Source organism: Gossypium arboreum, chromosome 12 (assembly GCF_025698485.1).
Source record: "Gossypium arboreum isolate Shixiya-1 chromosome 12, ASM2569848v2, whole genome shotgun sequence".
In the NCBI taxonomy this organism is placed as follows: Eukaryota; Viridiplantae; Streptophyta; class Magnoliopsida; order Malvales; family Malvaceae; genus Gossypium; species Gossypium arboreum.
Window position 1 is genome coordinate 13591956 of NC_069081.1, and position 17553 is coordinate 13609508.

General features: G+C 32.4%; 2 protein-coding genes across 3 annotated transcripts; one reads left to right on the forward strand and one right to left on the reverse strand.

Annotated features, from left to right (window-relative positions):
• The first annotated feature begins 3976 nt into the window (after window positions 1-3976).
• On the forward strand, window positions 3977-8140 carry LOC108478179 (calcium/calmodulin-regulated receptor-like kinase 2). The gene is made up of 8 exons (XM_017780604.2): window positions 3977-4257; window positions 5030-5420; window positions 5641-5794; window positions 6268-6394; window positions 6954-7039; window positions 7125-7196; window positions 7308-7511; window positions 7600-8140. The coding sequence occupies exons 2-8, from the start codon at window positions 5095-5097 to the stop codon at window positions 7879-7881; spliced, it is 1251 nt and encodes a 416-aa protein (XP_017636093.1). The 5' UTR covers window positions 3977-4257; window positions 5030-5094; the 3' UTR covers window positions 7882-8140.
• Window positions 8141-8609: 469 nt separating this feature from the next.
• On the reverse strand, window positions 8610-13043 carry LOC108478178 (phosphatidylinositol 4-kinase gamma 5). 2 transcript variants are annotated; one of them, XR_008276209.1, is made up of 3 exons: window positions 12821-13043; window positions 9310-11567; window positions 8610-8764 (listed from the first exon to the last, which is right to left on the reverse strand). XR_008276209.1 is itself a non-coding variant. In XM_017780603.2 (2 exons), exon 2 carries the CDS (start codon window positions 11340-11342, stop codon window positions 9471-9473), a length of 1872 nt encoding a protein of 623 aa, XP_017636092.1. In that variant the 5' UTR covers window positions 11343-11567; window positions 12821-13043; the 3' UTR covers window positions 9139-9470. The 2 variants fall into 2 exon arrangements, 1 of the variants encoding a protein (XP_017636092.1); XM_017780603.2 differs by lacking the exon at window positions 8610-8764 and having other exon boundaries at window positions 9139-11567.
• Between the last annotated feature and the right edge of the window lie 4510 nt (window positions 13044-17553).

Consider the following 17553-nt stretch of genomic DNA (forward strand, 5'->3'; position numbering starts at 1 on the left):
TTTGTTTATGACATAGATTCAAATCTCACTTTGTATAAGTTTTTTTATTAATTTTATACAAAAAAGAAACGAAAAGAAGTAAAAACATTCTCATAATACTATAACTTAACATATAGAAAATTTAATGCCTGATTGACTCGTGACACCAACTCAATTAATAACTTAAATATAATATAATTTCAAGTTTAAGTAACATGTTTGAGTTAGCATTTCGAATTTTAATATTATGGATAACATATGAATTTGAAGTATAATAATAATAATAATAATAATAATAATAATTGGTAGATAAAGATGGCCTAAAGCGAAAACCAAATATTACACTAGATTCTCAAAGCGGTAACATAATCCGCCTCAACTAAACTTCGAGCTGATTACGGGGGGTTCTCCAAACCATTTGATTTCTGTGAAAGTTGTCGCCATACATTTGGTCATATGATCAACAATAATATTTTGGGATCTCGAAATATGAGGAATAAGGACTTTCCAGTTTTGATTTAACAAACGATGAAAAAGACGTAGTTCCAGTAAGCTACTATCCGCAGCACCACCAGCTAATATTAACTCTACTAATAATGCATTATCACATTCAACTTCCAACTTTCGATAACCCTTTCCCCACGATAGGAGTAGACTTTTGAGTATGGCTCTTGCTTCAATCTTAAAAATTGAATCATTACCTAATTAAATCGGAAATCTACCTAACCATTTTGCATCAGCATCTCTAAACACTCCCCCAATGGCTGCAAATGAGCCATTTTGCGACACAACTCTATCCTTGTTAAGCTTAACTCATCCTCTATTCGGGCCTACCCACTATTTGGTTGTCACCATCGGGTTTGCATGCAAAAATTTTGCATTCAATAGCTTCTAACTTCTTGTCTAACTTATGTTTGTATCCATAATTTCCTGAACACAACAATGGCCTGTCGTAAACAAATACATGTTCCTATTCTTCCATAATAACCAACAAATTATTGGGAAAAACATTTGCCACTCAATATAATGATATCCATAACCTTCTATATTTTGCAGATTCCACAGCAACCAGTCTTAAAGTGATAGCCCACATCGCCTTAGAGAAAGTACAATCACATAAAGCATGGATCCTTGATTCACCCACATGGCTACATCTCGCACAGCTATTGTCATTCGTTATGTGTCTCATTGCCCTTACATCATTAATCAAAATTCTTCCTTGCCACAATGTCCATAAGAATATTCTAACCTTTTGAGGCACCTTTTCTTTCCATATCAATGTCCAAATATTTGCGTTGACACACAAGTCAAACTGATGGAGTCCCTTATAAGTTTTAGACGAAGAAAATACTCCTCTAGTCACCTATTTCTATGCAAGACGATCAAAATCAGCATTTATCAAGGGTGGAACTACTATGCTTATTTATAATACAATGTGATCAGGAAGTAAACTCATCAAATAGGCCAATCCCGATTACCATTCCCCTCCACCATGTCATTAACTTGAAGAGCTTCATCCAATTAGGACCCCTTGTGTGCCACACTTTCAACGTGCCCACCTTAGGAACCCAATAATAATTTTTTTAAAAATTATAGAAAAGAAAATTAAATTTTAATAATTTCAATTTGTTCTGTATATATTTGTTGAAGTCTTTTTTATTTAAAAATATTTGATATAATATAGGTGAAGATTTTAAATCCATAAATAAAATTTTAAGGATTTAAAATCCACAAATAAAATTTTAAGGATAATTCGTGTTCTATTTAGATAATAATAATAAAACACATGATAAATCCAATATTTAACCTTATTTATAGAATTAAAAATGGGAAAATATTTCATTAACCATTTTCTCTTGACTTATTTGTAGCAACTTTTTAAAAAAGTATTTGTAATAATAGTTAGGGTAAACTATCAAAATAGTCACTTTTGTTTATCTCAGGTTACATTTTAGTCACATATGTTTGAAATGTTACGTTTTAGTCACTTACGTCATCACATTATAACATTTTAGTCACCAAATTGTTAATTGTCGTTAACGGTGTAATAGTAAGTTGACGTGGCACGTTAAATCATCATTTCAAACAAAAAATTTAGGTTAATTTATACGATTAGTCTCCATATTTTTTCGTTTTGAGCAATTTTTTTTCTTTTATGTTTTTTAACTTTCCTTTTTTGTTCTTTATTTTCCATTCTCTTCTGCTTCTCCCTCTGTTTTTCTCCATTTTCCGTTTCTTTTAACGTAATTTTTCTATGTTTTCCATTTGTTAAAACTAGTCCCTATACTTTTATTTTTTTTGAATAATTTATTTTTTTCGAGTGAGTCGAGCTTGTGGACTAGTTTTAACAAATAAAAATATAGAAAAACTATGTTAAAAGAAATAAGAAGGAAGGAAAATAGAGGAAGAAGTATAAAAGAATGGTAAAAAATGAAAGTTAAAAAAACATAAAAGAAAAAAATTAAATTGCTCAAAATAAAAAAAAAATAGAGAGACAAATTGTACAATTTAACCTAATTTTTTGTTTGAAATGATTATTCAACGTGCCATATCAACTTCATGTTACACCATTAACGACAATTAATAGATTCAATGACTAAAATGTTATAATAGGATAACGTAAATATCTAAAATATAACATTTCAAATATAAATAATTAAAATATAATCTAAAATAAATAAAATAATTATTTTAATAATTTACTGTAATAATTATTAAAACTCTTGTATAGGTTCAAACATAATAAATTTCCATCCTCTCCCAATATTGTTTTGATAACAAAATATTCATAATTTATGCTTAGGTATATAAAACTAAAAGAACATAAAATAGCATACATATGAAATTTCTATGCCTTAGAATACGTCTCATTCGCTCATCCCACTCAATAAAAAAAAAAAAAAAATAGACGACAAATATGACGAAAGTACAAAGCATCCCAATTAATCCTTTTTTATTGGTAAGCTAAAGGTAGGTTTGAGCGAGCGGTAAGATGATGTGCGATACAGTGTAATATGTTTAATTTATTTTTTGTCTCATGTTACAGTATCGCTATAATATTTAATTTTCTTATCACTGTTATTTTTACACTAACTGTAAGTAAACGCATCATTTATCCAAATCCACCCTAAATTCAATGTCGTTAAACTATTAAAAAAATTATATTCTATTCATATAACTTTTAAAAATTACAAAATTTTCATTAAATTATTCTAAAATTTTCTTTTAAATAATTAAGCTATTAAATTTTCTATTGTTTGGCATTCTCTATATTCACACCAAACTCTTATTCCCCTTTCCTGTTACAATTTAGTTTTATTTTCATAAAACTTCTTTAAATTTTACGAATCTACGATTTGGATCTGAGGTACGTTATTCTCTTTGTTAACGAGTACAAATCTATCATATTAATCATTAAATCGTTGCTTGTAACTTACTAGCTAAACTTTTAAAAAAATTAATAATCTAATAATTTAAAGGGTAAATTATAAAAATAGTCACTTTTATTTATTTTAGATTATATTTTAGTCACTTATATTTGAAATGTTATATTTTAATCACTTATGTTATTGTTTTGTTATAAAGTAGTCATTCTACCGTTAAGCTCTGTTACCTCTCTAACGATGGTTCTATGTGGTACTCCAAATAAGTTTTAAATGCCAACTTAGATGTCTTATGTGATAGTCCAAATTAAATTTATTTAATTAAAAACTTATTTTCATCTTAACAACTAAAGATCTAAGTTAACATTTAAAATTCATTTAGATTACCATGTAGAACTGTTGTAAGGGAGATAACGGAACTTAATGGTAAAATAACTATTTTGTAACAAAACGATAATGTAAGTGACTAAAAATAATATTTTAAATATAAATGACTAAAACATAATTTAAGGCAAACACAAGTGACTATTTTTATAATTTACCATAATTTAAATAAAAGTTTTAAACGCAAATTGGAACATCGTAAAAGTCGGATTTATCACCAGGCACTGAATGAAGCCTATTTTTACCGGCTAAACAGTCAGTTTGATTTATTTATTTTTTAATATAATATTGGCCTATCACCCCTTTAATGGAAATTCCATTTTCATCAAGTTGCAACTTGAAAGCCTCCAACCGAGACTCTTTCTCTTTTTAACTTCAGTTTTTCGTGTTTTCTTGTTTTGTTATGTCAACTCTGGAGTCTTTACTAATCAAAGGATCATCAAATTATCAAAAGCCGTGGCAAGGAATTATCATGTTTTGCCTTTTCATTTACTGATCATCTTTTGATTAGGTATGGGTTCATGTGTAATTTTGCTAATTTTCATATCTTTGCTTTACAGTATCTTCTCTTTTTCTTTTTTGGTGGCTGCCTTTTGCTCTTGGGTTTGTTTTGATCTTTTTTCTTTATCATTCATTACCTTTGGGTTTTTGATTATATATATAAAAGAAATTTGATTTATGAAGGTTTTCATGATCTATTTTTTTATTCTGATTTATGAACTTTTCTTCAGAAAAATTGGGTCTGTTAAAAAATAGGGGTAATGATTTGGCAATGTCATATGTGAAAACCCAAAGATTGTGGAGGCAAGTGAGACTTTGGATTAAAGGTTTATTCTTTAGATGTTCTTTTTTATAGGGGCTGATAGTTGAAAACTGTTTGACTGATTGTTTCAACTCTCAAGAAACTACATAGCAGAAGAGTTGAATTGATCTTCTAGCAATGGAAACATAGCCTGGGTGCCTCACTAATTTTTGCAACTAATGATATACAATTTCAAGTCTTTCTAATACCTCATAATTGGTTTTTGGATGTAAAAATGGGAGCTTGCTTGATTGTATGGTTTCTTGCAAATTTCCGCTTTTAGAGAGCTGGTTAAAGTTCCTATTAAACAACAAATTTTCACTTTCGAGTTTTACTTTATTATGTTACATGGTATGATTTTTTGTTCATCATTCCACCCCCCGGCTTTTTTTTTTTTTTGCTGTAAGCTTGCTCTCTGCCTGCCTTCAAGAGAATTGGGCTATCAAAGGCTTTCTAATTTGAATAGATTCATCTCATGCAGCAAGCCTACTTAATTTGTGTACTGCAAGATGTTCTCATTGCCTGAGTGCTTAAAGAGACGAAAACATGGGTCATAGTGGTGACTTAGTTGTCCTTGGCATCTCTGTTGGCTTGGCCATTGGTATATTGATAGCTTCACTGGTATTTTTCGGAATAAGGTGGTACAGAAGGCATGCAAAACTGAAAAGAGGTTCAAATGAACCTAGTGTTACAGTTCTTCCAATAAGAACAAATGGCTTTGATACAAGCACCGACTTCAGTGCATCTCTCTCGAAATCTATAGCCGTCCAGGCACCAGAATATCATCAGAAAAGTTCTCCAAGTTCTTGGTGGAGTCTTCATAGTAAAGATCGGTTTGCTTCTGCTTCTGGTTTGCCAAAGTATTCCTATAAGTAAGTTCATTTCTAGTTTGAGTATAGGCATTATACTTAAGTGGAATAATATCGAAGCAATTCATGTTTAGAGGCTTACCAAATTCACATTTCCTATAATGATAAAAATCGATATGAAAATTTCAGTTTACCTCCCTTTCTAAATAAAGATAAATGATTAATGTTCAATGTTTATTTGTGAAATAAGCAATGCGTTTATCTTATTCATTATGCTTTACAGGGAAGTCCAGAAAGCTACACAAAATTTTACAACTATTTTAGGAGAAGGATCATTTGGTCCTGTCTATAAAGCTACAATGCCTACTGGTGGCGTAGCTGCCATAAAGGTGCTTTCATCTGGTTCTCATCAGGGGGAGAAAGAGTTTCACACAGAGGTAAGCAGCACTAACAATTCAAAAAGAGGCCTCCCATTAATTAGGGAATAGGTTGATTTCCAGCAGTTTCTTTTTTCTTTTTCCTTCTTATGGTATTGCCTGGATTAATCTGACTATATGAGGAACTGGTTTCAATCAATTGAAATAAAATTATAAAAGATAAATTTTTTATTTTGTTTTATATCAAAGTATTTAGAGCTAAGATCCATTAATGGATGTCGGATTATCTTTCAGTAGCCTGTACAAGTAGGTTAAAATGGACTATGGTTCTTAATTCTATCTAGGTAGGTGCAACCTACATTCTGATATCTTATTTATCTTTTACTATTCATCAATAATTCTCTCAAGACAGCTGCTGAGGTTGCAATTCTATTCCTCGAAGGGGTGGAAATGAAGTTCCTTCTGAACATATTTTATATTAATTTACTATTGGTAACTAAAGCATTTTAACTATTAAACCATTTTGTTTTCAGGTTTGTCTACTAGGAAGGCTGCATCATCGGAATCTTGTGAACTTGATAGGATATTGCGTGGATAAAAGACAATACATGTTAATTTATGAGTTCATGAGCAACGGAAGCTTGGCAACCATACTATATGGTAAGCTTGGAAACCACTTCTTTGTTGCACCTGTCATCTTATATTTTCCATTGTAGATGTGTGTTGTGCTAGAACATACCTGTTTATGAAAAATCATAATGTTACAGTGGCTTGTAACCTAAAACCATGGTCACTGGTCTGACTTGCAGTTACTGTCCTTTTCTGTTTTAACCTGTAATATAGGCCAAAATTTCCATCATCTTCTCTAGCATTCCTATACTACTTATATGCTAATGCCATCGTCTATTTATTATATGGATATTCAATATTCTGCAATTAGAGCCAGCTAGGGGAATTTGAGTAGTGCCAATGACATGTCAAATTATGTAAATTGATGGACTACTAGCATCTTTTGTCTATGTGTTTATCAATGATAGGCCCACTTTTGGGATGGTTAATGTTGTACGGTCATCATGTTCCACCAAGTTCTATTCTGTTAAGTGTTACCTGCTACCAAGCTTTTGAATGCATCGATATTTTAATGTTATTTGGACCCCAATTGGCACTGTGTTGCTAACCCTAACAATAATGATAACCAACCTGGTCTATGTGTACTCAGATGAGGAGGAGCAGGGTCTGAGTTGGGACGAAAGACTTCAAATTGCTCTTGATGTTTCACATGGCGTAGAATATCTTCATGAAGGGGTAATGATAAAATGATTCAAAGTTTATTTTCACCGTTGTTACTGGAACTTGTTACTTTACTTGAATATCACCCATTCTTGGACAGGCAGTCCCTCCGGTAATACATCGTGATTTGAAGTCAGCTAATATATTGTTGGACCAATCAATGAGTGCCAAGGTGCGCAAGCATATAAAGGCTGATATTTTTCAGACCCTTTCTTTTTAGTTGATTGAAGATAACTATAATGCACTCTAAATGGCATGACTCCACTACTGTTTCTTTTTCCAGGTCGCTGATTTTGGGTTGTCAAAGGAGGAGGCTTTTGATGGCCGAAACTCTGGCATTAAAGGTACATACGGGTATATAGACCCTGAGTATATATCCACAAACAAGTTCACAATGAAGAGCGATGTATACAGTTTTGGCGTCATAATCTTTGAGCTAATTACAGCTATCCACCCGCACCAGAACTTAATGGAATACGTTAATCTTGTGAGAGTCTCTTCTCCCTATGTAGTGAAGTCTTGCTTGTTAGTAATTCATACATCAATCTTTTCTTAACATAAACTTCCTTTACAAGGCCGCTATGAGTCCAGATGGGGTCGATGAAATCCTTGATAAACAACTGGTTGGAAAATCCAACATCGAAGAAGTGAGGCAGCTTGCTAAAATTGCTCATAAATGCTTGCATAAATCACCTAGAAAGCGGCCTTCAATGGGCGAAGTAACACCGGCTATACTGAAGATAAAGCAAAGGCGCCTCGGTAAAGAAGACATGATGTCCATGGCTGAAGGGGATTTTTCACGAATTATGAGCAGGATACAGGAGCAGCATATTGAGCTGACCAAATTGGCTAGCTAGGTCAATTGAACCGCAGCTTCCCCTTTTTTCTGTTCCAGTTTTATTTCACCTAATTTTCTGTTTTTACGCCCTTCGCCCCCCCACCCCCGTAGAAAAGAAAAAAGTCCTACTTTTTGCAACTGATGGCAAAGATAGTTACAACATACAATTGAAACAGTTACAGAGAAATAGGGTGTTTAAACATTTCTATCCCTTCATGTGTAGTATACAGTGGTGATCAAAGGAAGGTAAACGTAACTAGCATTTAGATCGGATCAAATTAATTTTACTATTAAATTGATGAATTTAACTTTTATATTATTAAAAATAATCAAATATATTGAAAATTTTTGAGATATTTTATTTCATGTTAAACTGTAAATTAGAAAATAATAATATTTGATTTTTTAATAATTAAATTAATAATAGAAAATTAAAAAACAAACTTCACAAGTACTGTTATTTTATCTTCTATACTCGGTAGTGGGCTCTGACTGGCAAATATCATCTGAAAAATCTCACAAGCCTTTCTACCCCTTTTCTTTTTGGTTTTATGATCTTGACAAGGGATTGCCCTTAGCGGTGGCAGTTAGCAAAATGGAGGGGCTTAGGTTGGATTATTTGGATTCAAATTCTTTCTAGTTTGGGCCTTAATATATTCTTATCCTTATTTAGTTTATAGATAAAATGTTGCATGTAATCTTATTGTGTGTATTCTAAGCAACTATATATACACCAACAAAAAGTGATTAATAGAATGAGGTGAAACAGTTAAGGCTGTAAGACATAGGATGATGGTATTGTACTACTACAAGTTCAGCATCCTTGAAAATGCAAAATCATCCAAATTTGAATGCAGCGAAACTTCTTAATGTGTAGTAATTTCACGATAACACTCTGCATCCTACAACATGTACGTTTACACGCAGGTATCAATCTCAAATTGCCAAAAATATATGAAACTCGAGAAATCAATCCCCGCAAAGAAGATGGTAATTTCTAAAGACAGAATCAGAGATACTATAATCTCGACTGAAGGAAATAAAATAACAAAAGAGAATCCAGAAGTCGCCCAACTAAAGGGGTTAAGCAATTAGTAGCGCGAGTTTAAACTTAAAACTTCAAAATATAGTCAAGGAAGACTATCATATAAACTGGTATGAAATACTGGCCCATATGCTATAACCATAATAAAAAAGATATTTGCAAAACTTTAAATCACAGGAGGTGGACAAACCCAATAAACTTCACATTATTTGAATCTGCAATATCGTAGCATTATTTTTCTTGTAAATTCCTTATTATATTCAACATTCAGGAATCAAGAGCAGTTCAACCAGATTATTTATATATGGACACCAAAGGAAAAAGAAACAGAACCAAAAAACACAAAGCAAATGGAAATGGTGATAGTTAAAGAGGCGAAGAAAAGTGAACAGTAGTCCTCACCTTTCATGATCTAAAAGTAGTACCCTATCTCCAATAAGAGTAAGGTCAACCCGGTCAATGTCCATCCTTCACAGGAAAACCTTCAAGTAACCTACAGTATTGCTTTCTGGTTCCAACAACCCTCAAACCTTCTAACTTTAGCATTGAAAAGATTAACTAAATCAAAACTGGCATGAAGTTCCAAGCCTCTGTCTCTGTCTCTGGCCTACACTCCCTGATTTACGATTAGAAAATGCCAGGTAAACCAAATGCTGGAAATTCTCAAGATACTGTACCCACTCCTCTTCACTCATATCAGCTAGTTTCACAAATCTGGTGCTTCCAGCAAGCTGTTCATTCACACTTCTGTTTCCAGATGACGTTCCAGACAAATAGCCATTTTTCTGCATTACGTTTTCATGCTTCCAACTCTTGTCTCCAATGCTAACATTTTTCATGGACATTGACAGTCTTGGAACAGTTGGAGCCTTTTCTTGGGCAGTAAAAGCATATTCATCTGACCTTGGGGGTATTATATTCCCATCCTCCTCTGTCCATTCCTCTACATTCTCTTCTACCTTGGAAAGTGGGTTCCGGATATTTCCACCAAGTGGCCAACAAGCCTGTGGTGCCAATTTCTTTTCTAGATTACAAGTTATATCTGACTCCTCCTCACAGTCAATTTCAAACTGGAATTCATTCTCGACAGCTCTCACGTTATCAGAAAGCATATTCCTTTCCTCTAAAAGTCTCCTCGCCTCAATACATATGAACTCAAGTTCACTTGGCTCCTCCTGCTGGCCTTGAAACTCCCTACTCATCATCTCACCTATCTCAGCTAAACACAGACCAGAAATTGCTGCTTCCTTGAGGAAAATAGTGCAAACAACCAAGACACGAAGACATGCCTCTCGAATCATTGGAAGCTCCATTCTGAGCAGTTCAGAGTCTCGAAATGGATCAAGATGAGATATATATTCAAGCTCATCCTCTGAGAAAGGAATTGATGCCTGAGGCCAATGGATCCACTCAAAGTAGGGGTCCTCCAGGTTTTCTGGAAGGCATAGGCCATGATCAATTGGAACAAGCTCCACTTGATCAAGTCCTCCTCCTCCATCAATTTTCCTTACCAGAAGATTTCCAGCATGCCTATCAGTGTTCAAGATGCGGATATCCAATATCCCTATCTTATGTACAGCAGCAACTGGAAAGCTTGAAGTCCCATAATCACTGGCATCAAAATCATGAGGGATAAACTGCTGCAGAGAAGCAATCTTGCTAAACTCCTTTCGCTCTTGCTGCTTGGTTCCATTCACTTCACCATTGACATTAAAAATGGAGTGTGTGACCTTCACAAGAGCAGTAGAGGGCACATTGGCAAAGTGATCATAATCAAGAAGATAAGCTGCTACCTCCCTAAAGCCAGTCTCCCCAACCCGTACTGAGCGTTTCAGTCCTGGCTGCCCAAGGGCTTTGCCAATAAAACCTTTTGGGTTGTTTGGAGCATAAGGTTCTTCATCAGTTGGTTTAACAATTGCACAGTTTTCACCCTGGCAATCCCGAAAATAGTAGGCACCGCCTAGACCTCCACAAACAGGGATGGGATCAATCCCAAAGTTCATTGCTTCCACAATTTTTCTTACAAGTTTTCTTATCCTGGAAAAGTGATCTGAACATACTAATATCTCAATGGGACCACTCTGATCTCTCTGCTGTACATCCTTTCCAGTAGGTGAGAGACATGGTGTAGATGAGCTTCTGTGCATAAAGTTTTTCGTGAGAAGAAGTGGAGAATCATTTCTGACAGTACTTAGATCATTCTTCAGCACTACATCCCCAAATATGAGAGACCTCTCCTCTATTGGAACATTAAGAGCAATCTGTAGTTTCCTTTTCACAGTATGGGCATTGTCACTGCTATCTAACTCTATACCAAGAACAGAGCCTGTTTCAGTCTGCACAAAGACACGTCTTCTTCCAGAAGATTTCCTTTCCATCATCTTATTTCCATGAAATTCACTATTAAAGAGTCCCTTAGATGCTGCAACAGCCATCCAGTTACAATGGAGCAGTTCAGATCAAGATATGTGAAATGAAGGGGAGAACTGGTAGAGTTCAGTGCCAGCAGTGAAGATGGCGGCAGCAGAGAGCTTTTCTCTCAAGCAGACGCCAAACTCAAATGCTGGTAAGACTTGAATGGAAATGTTTGTGTTGTAAGTGTTCATAATCACCAAGATGAATTCAATTTGGTGACTCCTTGTTTTACATTGTAACCGATTCTGTAAAGCAAAAGCAGATATAAAATATAATGAAACTGCTACATTGAGGAAGCAAGCCAATACCATTAACCAAAGGAAAGATAAAAGAACCATTAGAAGAATCACAAGAAAAACTGATTCATTAAAAGAATCAAAAGAAAACCTGATTCGTTAACCAAAGGAAAGATAAAAGAATCATTAGAAGAATCACAAGAGAAACTGGTTCAATTTATTTAAAGAAAAAGGAAGTAAAAGCTGAAAATTCCATTTTCAAAGATCAAAAAGAAATTTCAAGGACTAAATACATCAAGTAAGGTAATCAGAGGAAAGAACCAATAAATTAAAGTCTTTTGAACCAAAAAGAAAAAGCACACTATAAACGCATTACTAGAGTATTTATGAAGTAAATTCAATGTTTAAATAACAACTGTCTATGGAAGACACCAAAAGAACCAAAGCTGAAGTAAACTTAATTTGCTTCATAAAATAGACTTAAAGAACAGAAATATCACCCATGCTTACTTGATCTAATACTTATCAAGTTAAAAATTAAAATAAAAACCCCTTTGTCATGAAATCTAAATACTGTAAAGGAAAAATATAATAACAGACCGCTTATCCATTCCAACCTTAAAAAGCTCTACATGTTTCGCCCTCAAACGTACCTTTACTCAACTAAGATGCCAATTGAATTTGAATAAATACACTTAATTATGTAAAACTGAGCAAACATGTAGCCATGGTAGAAATTAAATGCTAAACCAGGGCTGTGAATTAGAACGAAAAGAAACAGAATTCGAAGAATAATATTAATTTCTATAAATTATCATTACAATCCATAGTTTATATTAGGAGTAAAACATTCATTTTGGTTTTCTAAGACAATTATTCATCGAGAATATTGTTTGCTTTTCCATCCGAAAGCGTTTTTGCGTTCACTTTTGCTTTCAAAAAAGTATCAATCAAATAGAAAAATCAACGGCGGAAAACTTTTATCTTCAATAAATTTCAAGATATGAGTTCCAAGAAAAAGAAGAATATCAACATTTCATTCAAAGAAATTTTTTTCCTGATAGTTTATATGATTTACCAAATCGTTATATATATCAAAAAAAAAAATACTTTGCTTCATTTTTTTTATTCTTCAATACGCTAACAACCAGCTCAATTTCAAGAGAAAAAGAAACAGAAAGAAAAAAACAGTTCAATTCCACTCTTCCTAATTTTAAAAACAACTATAAAAATCATAGGGAAAGTGAGGATGAAAGACTCACCAGCGACAAAGAAATGGACGGCGGAGCAGCGATCGAGAAAGAGCTACCGCCGCTAATGAGAACAAACGGTAGAGATTCAACGATGAGAAGCTAAACCAATGGCTATGATCCGATTAGTCTCCCTTTTTATAAAATTATTTATTGTTCTTTTCGCTTTTTTCTTTTTTCCTTTTTCTCTGTCCCGCTTTCTGTCTGAGATTTATCTTTAACCTCTTTTCAGGAGAAGCGGAAGGAATTTTAACGGTTAAATAATAAAAAGTATAAAAATTTTCCAAATTTGTTAATTGGGTAGTAAGGACTACGTGGATTGTGGAGATTGTGCCATGTAATAGAATTGTGACGTGGCCGGATCTTAGATGGGTGGAGCAGTTAATTAGTTGGTCTCGGGCGTGATTGGCGATGCCTAGGATTAGTAAGTGTTTTATTTGCTTTTTTGTCAATAATTAATACCCCAATCCTTGTACTCATTTTTTAAATTTAATATTTTATTTGTAATTACATTGATTTAATCTCCCTACATATCTTATTTAAAAATTAAAATCCAACCTAATTTCCTTTCTTTACCGTTACAAGATTGATTAACTTGAAATTTGACAAACTAAGATAATATAGTAGTCAAACAAATGGATTGTCATTTTTTTTTATTTGCTATTTGCAATTGAAAATCACGGAAGTATATAAATGATTTTGTTTTTAATGATGGGCATAATAGCAATAGAGAAGTGCTTTTGCTAGCATCTCGTGGGTCAAATTTATTTTTTATAACTAACAATTACATTAATAAATTTTTATTTCGGTGAGTAAAAAATTTTGAAAACTTACAAAAAAGATAGGTGAAGTTTAATATAAATGGATTTATAACCGTAATTGGAGAGTAAGCGGTAATTAGAGGTATGGGCAGTGTTAAAAAATCTTTACTTTCTCTTGCATGAGATAAGAGATACCAAAAGATTGAGGTTGAGAGTGATAATACATTGATTCAAGTCCTTTGTAATTTTTATACTTCTAAGAATTGTCTTGCGGAAATTTCACTTATCAACTAACTTAGTAAGAGGCAGTGGTTGATTGAATTCAAGCAAATAAATAGAGAGAAGAATTCTTGCATTGATAGACTAGCAAAGACGGGACATTTGATGATGGGAGGGCTATGTTTGTTGGAGCATCCACCGGATGTGTTACTTGACATGTTGCAGGATAGGCACCAGCATGACACTTCTTGGTCTGATTTAGGTTGATTTTGTTGTGCTTCTTTTGAATCCCTCAATTATCCGACAAAAAAAACTGTTAAGGTCGAACCCAGGGTAATGTTAATTAATTTTTGTTAAATTTAAATGTGTGATTAATTAAATATTATAAATCTACACTGAGTATTAAGATGTTATACATTTACATTTAATGAAAATTCGTTAAATATATCATCAATTGAATTTCAATTTTTAAATCAAACATATAAATAATTAAATTTTGAAAAGCAAACTAACTAAATTTCAAATGTTTAAAAATACAAACACAGTAAACAAAATTAAACCTTTTTAAAAATTGGATGAGAGGAAAACCATGTATATATTTATATATTATATTTGATACTTAAATTTTGTTTTAATGTTCAATTTTATATGAATTTTTTGTCTTTAAGTACTTGATTTTGGGTTTAATATGGAACATAATAAATGAGTAATATCTTGTCTATAATGATTAATTTTTTTAATTTTTTAACATTAATCTCATTATAGATTCTTTCATTATATCTATTTTTTATACAATGTCTAAAACTACCAATAATCCTTCTCCAACCTTTAAATAAGAGGATAATACACTTCAGTGTACTCAAACCCGCGTCTTCCTACATTGACAATAATACCAATACTAACTAAACTAAAACTAAAACTTTAATTTTATGCAATGCAATAAAATTTCTAATTAATATACAAAACCTTAATTTTCATGTAATCATACGTATTAAAAAATCATCAATCTTACTTTATGAAAAAATAATAATTTTGTTTCATTATGTGATTTTAAATTTTAAATTTATCATTATAATATTTTTATTACTTATAAAAGTTTTTATTAAGTTAGTGTTACACATCAATTAAATCTTAATTTAATTAAAGAATTACTAAAAAATTAATTTATTTACAAAATAAATTATATTAATATGTGGAATTTTTTAAATATTTTTATCCTTTTACCATTTGAACTAAAACAATTTTTAGTTTTTATATAAAACTATAATAAGTATATTTGTTATTTAACTTTGTTATATATTTGTATATCTATACTATTAATAAAATTCTTTATTGAGTTGGTGTCATGAGTCAACAAGCACTAACTTGGTTAGTAAATTATAAAAATTGGTCATTCATATTTAAAAGAAATTATATTATTTGAGGGTACCTTAATATTTTTAATTGAAAAATAATAAAAATACTTTTTGTGTGGAAATCACAAGTTTAGAACACAAATGTGTGTTTAAAAATAGCAGACAATAAATAATGAAATGTATGGTTTGAAACTAATTAATAAATAACACATGAAATATGTATGATATTAAAATTAAAAAAAAAGAGATTAAATTGTTTATCATTGTGTTGTGATCATGTGCAAGTTTTATTGGTTTTTATTAAATAAAAACTAAATTATCTTCGAATAATATATCTTATTTTAATTACGGAATGAGATTTATGTAATTTCTCTAACCGAGTTGTTACCCAGTTAACTCATGATACCAATTCAGTTAGGAGATTAAATAATAATATAAATTATAATTAATAAAGGTAATAAAATATGCATAACAAAATTAAAATGTATAAATAAAGTAAAATAAAGTGTTGGTTGAGTGGTAAATTTAGAGTTTTTCCAAAGTAATTGTTCACTTAGCCCTCATCAAATTCAACATTACTAAAGGTGTCTTCATCACTCCATGTGGCATATAAAACCTTTTTTTTCTTCTTTAGAGTGTTAACACACTCAACTTAAATATTACCATAGCCAAGGTATTCATGATACTGAATGTCCTTCTATTCTATCTCAATCTCCTCTTTGACAACAACACACTCTTGGGCTTAAAAGTGTTTTTTGATGTTTTGAAATTCTTGAACCTCTTAGCTTACTTCTTAAGGGCTTTATTGAAGTTCTGAGTATGCATATCAACCTGCTCTTGGAGTTCTTCTATTTCAGAGGCATTGGGACTTGACACTTCATCAGCAACTTGGAGTGCAATGCTCCTTTCTCCCTCGGACTACTGTTCTTGGATTCATCCAAGTTCAACTTAGAAGTTTGTAGGGACCTTATCAACTAATCAATATTCAAGTTCTCTAGATCTTTAGCCTCCTCAATTGCAGTCACCTTAATTGAAAGCTTTTCAAGAAGTGACCATAAGACCTTTTTCACTAATTTTGAGTTGGAATACTCTTCACCAAGAGCAAATACATGGTTAGATAGGTCACACAATTTAGTATAAAACTCACTAATTGTCTCAAAATCTTACATTCTCAAAGTCTCAAACTTGGTGGTCACTATTATGGCTTGGCATTGCTGAAAAATGTGCAAACAAAAATAAAGAATACCAAAGATTTGTTTACACAATTCAACTTTCCTATGTCTACGGAGCCTAGTTTAATGAGTAATTACACACTCTTTAGTCCACTATACAACAAGTGAAGTACACTCTATCCTACTCCAAGTATAGAGATCTCACATTTATTCCTAAATACTAGAATACTCATGTCACGCCCCAAAAAGCGATGAATCTGAGAAAATGAGTAAGATTGGTAGGTAGACTGTTGGGCATACTGTGGTAACATAATCTGCAACCATGTTGGCCTAACGGCGAGTTAGAATATCGCCGCATACTAGCATTAAAGCATCCACTCATTGGTGGTATCTAAGGAATTAGTCACAAGATGTTTTCAAGTGAAAAAGGATTTCACCCAAGAAAGTGTGCGCCTGTGAAGAAGTACGCCCTAGAATTGTGTTTGAACACTAAGAGCCCATTAAGTGTATGAAGAAGTTGTAGGAGACTTAATTGTCTTTAATACCACACCAAACGTGAGTCTCCATCAAGATATAGTATGCTTGATTTTTATGAGCACTATTTAGTTGGATCTTGTATCAAGTTTGGTTGAGATTTGTTGGGACTTTGCAACAACAGAAGCAGAGATCATAGTAAATAGTAGAGTAGCAAGATGTATGAAAGATTGTTTGAATACTAAGACAAGTCAACTAATCAAATCATCACAAGCAACATGGTTGACCATTTATCAATTGGAGTCAAATGGGCTGATTTGACATTCCCCATGACTGGTCAATAGTGAAATTAACCTTCCCTAAATTTTCTTTTACTTACCTTGGATTTGGTAGGGAAATCAAGGGGTCCGAGAGTATATTTATAGGAGGGACCATTTTAAATGGTTTTTCTTTCTACTTATTTAAGTTGTTCTCTCTAACCTCAACAATTTCTTTTTCGTTAAGATCGAACAAAGATCTAGTTTAATTAGTAGATGATTTTGCATTTTGGTAAGTCTTTCAGCTTTACATGTTATGATTATAAAAGGGAAGAGTATTATAGGAAGGCCCTACATAGGGGTGGTCGCATGTAGTTGAAATGTTAGTAAAATGTTTGTAATGGGGATCCTAATGGCTTATGATCTTCTAAGTAGTTGCTACTACTGGGTTAGGAAAGACAATCGAAACAGAAACTCCAAGACAAAGTAAAGGTAAATCTCTGGTTA

Coding starts and splice junctions, on each gene's coding strand:
- LOC108478179 (XM_017780604.2), top strand. CDS start 5,095: ATGGGTCATAGTGGTGACTTAGTTGTCCTTGGCATCTCTGTTGGCTTG. Junction 5,795..6,267: donor AGAAAGAGTTTCACACAGAG/GTAAGCAGCACT, acceptor TTTTGTTTTCAG/GTTTGTCTACTAGGAAGGCT. Junction 7,197..7,307: donor ACCAATCAATGAGTGCCAAG/GTGCGCAAGCAT, acceptor TTCTTTTTCCAG/GTCGCTGATTTTGGGTTGTC.
- LOC108478178 (XM_017780603.2), bottom strand. CDS start 11,342: ATGGCTGTTGCAGCATCTAAGGGACTCTTTAATAGTGAATTTCATGGA.